A 5,168-nucleotide genomic window follows, 5' to 3' on the forward strand; every position below is an offset into this window, starting at 1 on the left:
CGCAGTTCTGTGAGAGATAGGAACAGCAGGGGGTTTTTAGAAATAATGGGGAAATTCGGAAACGTTCCCAAATTGTTTATTCTATGTAACAATTAAAATGCTAGATCTGTAAAAGTGAGTTTCCTCTGGTTTATGGATCCATCAGTCCCTGCTCTTCAGGGATTTGTTGGAGAACCAGGTCTGTGAACATGGAAGCCTCAAAACTCGACAGTGGGGGAGCCTTTCCTGCCCTGCCTCTTGGGGTTCCTGCCACGTTGGATGACATTTTCACAAGGTTCTCTGAACACCTTCAAAAAAGTGTAGGCCGGGCCTGGTGTCACATGCCTGTAGTCCCAGCTACTCAGGAGGCTGAGGCAGGAGAATCACTTGAGCCTAAGAGGTGGAGGTTGCAGTGAGCCAAGATCACACCACTGCACTCCAGCCTGGGTGACAGAGCCAGACACTGTGTCACAAAAAAAGAGGGAAACGATGCAGTGTAAAATCTCGTTATGTACCGTGACTGAATTGCTGTAGGATTCAGATCTTCATTTGAGACTATATTCTGTAAGTTAACGTTGATCTTGTGTGAGCTTTCGGTAGCTGGAGTAACACTGGCGGCCTCACAGTGACCTCTCCAGCGCCTTCCAAGGCACATCCGCAGCAAGCGTAGCTCCTCCTGGGGGGTGCTGCCTCCCCAAGGCCCGGCTCCAGACCGCATGGGGAGGGCCTGACAGCCAGTTCCCGGGCTGTCCCCACCCTTGGAGAGTGACCCTAAACACTAGACAGATGGGGAATGGGAAAGAAAAGAAAGCTGCAGACCACAAGTTAAAATTCCCTCAAAAACGTTTTGATTCATCTGCTTTTTCCAAAAGGATAAAGGCTTTTCGAAAATTATTTTTTAACAAATAATACGAACACTTTTAGAAACCCTAGAAAGACACAAAGGATTCAAAATAGAAAGAAAAATTACCCATTATTCTTCAAGCCAGCATCATCCATTGCAGGTGTTTTTGGAGTTTGGTGAGGCCGTAGCTGCTGCCAAGTCCAGGAGCCTGGTGGTGCCGTGGCGCTCCTGCTGGGTGGTTTTTTCCTTTGAGATGGAGTCTCGCTCTGTCACCCCAGCTGGAATGTGGTGGTGTAAACACAGCCCACTGCAGCCTCGACCCCAAGTCTCAAGCTTTGCTTCCGCCTTGGCCTCCTGAGTAGCTGGGATCACAGGCGAGAGTCACCACACCCTGTCCACGTTCTGATATGCGAGGACTGCTGTTTTCTTCCCTTGTCACATTTTCTTCTTCTTCTTCTTTCTTCTTCTTTCTTTTTCCTTCTTCTCCTTCCTTTTTTTTTTTTTTTTTTGAGAGACCCTTGCTGTCTGTCACCCAGGCCTGAGTGTGGTGGTGTGAACACGGCTCACTGCAGCCTCAACCCCCAGGCTCAAGCGATCCTCACGCCTTGGCCTCCCAGAGTGCTGGGATCACAGACGAGAGTCACCATGCTGGCCTGAATCTTCGTGATATTTTACGGCTGCCCCAAGTCCATCATCTAGAAGTGGCACTTACTTAACCATCCCTGTTAGGAGGGTGTAGGCGGTCACCCTGTCTCTGCTGCTGATCTGGCCTGGACCCTCGGCTGTCAGAGGGAGGGGTGGGCGGGGCTGAAGGAGCCTGAAGCCCTCGTGATGTCACAAGATCCCCCGCTGTGTCCTGAGCTCCACATGGCCCAGGTGGCCCCACAGCAGAGGCGAGCCACTGGAGGGTGGAGGGCCTCCACGGGACGGTCTTCAGGGGCGAAGGAAGGGCCCAGGCCCCCAGGAGACTCAGGAGACCAGGGCCTGGGATCAGGGGCTCGGTCAGGGGCTCAGCCAGGGCTGGACGTAGTGGAGCCAGCCCTGCAGCCCTGTGTTCTTCCCACTCCCACTGTCCATGTGAACAGCTCCAGCCCCACCTGTGCCTCCCTGTGCTGGGCTCCATCAGGAGATGACCTGTGTGCTTCTGAAATTGGGTTCCTAATGACTTTGTCCCAGTGCACCTTGCTCCTTCCGTTCACTATCGAGATTTAAATGCATGTTTTCTCCCCAGAGGTTGACGGATATATTCAGACGTTACGACACGGATCAGGATGGCTGGATTCAGGTGTCGTACGAACAGTACCTGTCCATGGTCTTCAGTATCGTATGACCCTGGCCTCTCATGAAGAGCAGCACGACATGGCAAGAGCCGAAACGCCAAAGTTCCTGCCTGTGAGGGAACGGAACCCAGATGCAGTTAGATGCTGTTCTTCCTTTAGATTTTACCATGTGGGGACCCAGCTGTACATATGTGGATAAGGTGATTAATGTTTTCCAACTGTAATAGTAGCTGCATCATTATAATGCAGACATTGGATTTGGTGACTGTCTCATTGTGCCATGAGGTAAATGTAATAATGTTTGAGGCATTCTGCTTGCAAAAAAATCTATCATGTGCTTTTCTAGATGTCTCTGGTTCTATAGTGGAAATGCTTTTATTAGTCAATAGGAATTTTAAAATAATATGGAACTTGCACAAAAGGCTTTTCATGTGCCTTACTTTTTTAAAAAGGAGTTTATTGTATTCATTGGTATATGCGACATAAGCAATAAAGGGAATGTTAGACCTGTGGTCTGCCTTCAACTTTTCAAATCAAATAGGTCCAAGAACCAGGCCCCATGCCCTGGTCCTACAGACAGTCACTGCGTCAGATGTGCTGGCTCGTCTGGGACCTCCCAGGGTCCTGGGCACCTTCTGGGACATTGTCCAGCCCAGCGTGCACAGCTCTGCTTGTGAAAAGCCAGAGGGACTCTCACCTTCTGTTCAAGAGGCTACATTTCATAAAACTGCTCCGTTTGGATAAAGAAATCCAATTTGGTGTAGCAGGTTGCGCATTTCCATCATTAATGATTTAGCCACGCTGTCTCCGCACGTGGCCTGCAGCACATGGCCACCCAGCACATCCCCCTGCTCACTTCGGTCCACTGCCAGTGCTGCCCGGTCCCCCTCCCTGCCTTGCTGTGCAGCGCCGGGCCCCCCTGGGTCCTGAGCCCTGAGCCCCAGCCTCATTCTCTGGACGCTTCCCTTCTGCAGTGATGCGTCTGGTTTCGGGGCTGCAGCCTCTGCTCAGAACGCCTGCCTTGACGCTGCTTGTTCCACACAGTTCTGCACGTCTTTTCTCTGTTTTGGTCTCTTGGGATCTGCTACCTGCTCAAATCCCTGCTTGGTGTGTTGAGGGGTGAGGGGCAGGGGGTGTGGTTTCCTGGAAAAAGCCCCAGTCTCTTTAACGCTGGGCAGGTGTGTGCTGTGTGTGTGGAGGGGTGCGGGGGGCTGGGCTGCATCTGTGCTCCAGGTGAGATCTCCCCAACTTCCCACCTGCACTTGGCCTGGGGCCTCTGGATACGGATCCCTCTGGAGCAGGCGCTCCCGGCTCCCTGGGTATGGGAGGAGGAGGCATGTGGGCTTGGGGGCCTGGCTGCTCCCTCTGGCTACACCGCCAATCTGTGCTGGCCCCTTCTCAGGTGCCCAGGCCCCATGTGGCCCCCGGGTTGGTGTGGGGCCTGCACTGCGCTGTCCTCGTCTGCTCCTAGTTGGCTACTCTGCCAGTCGCACCACCTGCCAGGCTGCGGGGAGTCCTTGCCCACAGCCGACTGCGCTGCCTGTGGCCTTGTGGTCTGTCCTGCGGTCCTGGCTGGTGTGTGTGTCCCCCGGCAGCACCTGCAGCCTCGCTGCCTGCATCCCCTCGCAACCCCCACCCCTCGCGCTGGCACGTGGCCTCCCCTAGAACCTGAAGCCAGAGCTTGTGTGGAAGAAGTGGGTGGGGTATTCAGATTTCAGATTTGGGTTCTGGTGGGTGTCACTGATAAGAAACTGGGGATCTGTTGGCCTGTGCTGGCCACGGGTGGGGCCTGGCACCGTGAGTTTCCCATCTGTGGTGCCCGTGGTTAGTGGATTAGAACATCACTGGACAGGAGGCCCGGGTGTGGCAGGGTCAGGCCCAAGGTATGGGGTTGGGACTGACCTTGTGACCTCAGTCATGGGGATCCCAGGGCAGTCTCTGAGGATCCGCAGCCATCCACTGGGTGCCTCGCTAGACCTTGACACCCCCGTGACTCTGCAGCAGATGACCCCAAGCTCCACTCCATGAGGTCAGCTGCCTTGCCCAGGCCCCAGGCTCCCAGTTCCATGAGGTCTTCCTCACCCAGGCCTCCATGGCCAGGTGCCCAGCGGCTTCTCCCTCGCCTCACGGGCACCTGGACTCAGTGTCAGGCCTCCACGGCCAGGCGCCCAGCGGCTTCTCCCTTGCCTCACGGGCACCTGGACTCAGTGTCCAGTAGCTGCACCCACCCCACCCTGGGAGCTGCCCTCACTCCTTCTTCAGCCTCAGGCCTGTGAGGTCTCCGTGCTTGGGGTGAGGGCAGCTGCTGCAGCCACCTTGCAGCCCTCCCAGCCACATCTCCAGGCCTTGCCCGTGCTGTCTCCCTTTGCAGTGAACAACCCCAACTCCACACCCGCGGCTTCTCTGGCCTCTGGATTCCTACCTGGGTCAGGGAAGCCTCTGCTACTGCAAGGAGCTGCCAGCCCTGGTGAGACACCTGCCTACAGGCACACGATCAGCGTTTGTCCTCCATGGATGATACGGGCCAACGGTTGATGCTGAGGCCGATGTGCTCATCCTGTGTGTCAGCTGCCGGGGAAGGAATGTGTGTGTGCGGTTAGCTCCATATTCCTAGAAAGCAGACAAAGGCAGGTGAGACGGAGACTTTTACAGAGAAAAGGTCAGATTGTGGATGAAGTTTCCTTCCTTCCTTTTCTCAGCAATGAGATGTTCCTCTGATGGAGATAAAGTGCTTCTCAGCACGTCACGTGTGTGTGGGACAGACGCACAGGTTTGTGGTGTGCTCAGGTGTGTGGCAGATTCACAGGTGTGAGGTACACTCAGGTGTGTGGTGCAGGGACCCTCAGCTACTCTGCACATGGCTGCCATGGGGGCTCCTGATCTGCAGGCAGACTCGGGGGGGCTGCCTTGGAGAGGGGCCTCCATGAAGACTCATGAGAACAAAAGCCGCTGAGAATTCGGGAGCACAAGTTCTTTAGCAGAAGGTGAGGAGGGCGCTGGGGCCGCTGCACCGCACGCTGGCAGGACCAGCAGGGGTAGCACGCGGGACAAACGCATGTCAGGCC

At 55.1% G+C, this 5,168-nt stretch overlaps 1 protein-coding gene across 2 annotated transcripts in view; it reads left to right on the forward strand.

Annotated features, from left to right (window-relative positions):
- PDCD6 (programmed cell death 6) overlaps positions 1 to 2,614 on the forward strand; it is a 10,317-nt gene extending 7,703 nt beyond the window's left edge. For both annotated transcript variants that reach the window (XM_011970583.1, XM_011970585.1), the window contains exon 4: positions 2,055 to 2,614. In XM_011970583.1, coding sequence (XP_011825973.1) covers positions 2,055 to 2,153 — 99 coding nt within the window. In that variant the 3' untranslated portion in view covers positions 2,154 to 2,614. The remainder of the gene's footprint in view (positions 1 to 2,054) is intronic.
- Positions 2,615 to 5,168: the final 2,554 nt, after the last annotated feature.

The sequence above is a fragment of the Mandrillus leucophaeus genome, unplaced genomic scaffold (genome assembly GCF_000951045.1).
Source record: "Mandrillus leucophaeus isolate KB7577 unplaced genomic scaffold, Mleu.le_1.0 Scaffold957, whole genome shotgun sequence".
In the NCBI taxonomy this organism is placed as follows: Eukaryota; Metazoa; Chordata; class Mammalia; order Primates; family Cercopithecidae; genus Mandrillus; species Mandrillus leucophaeus.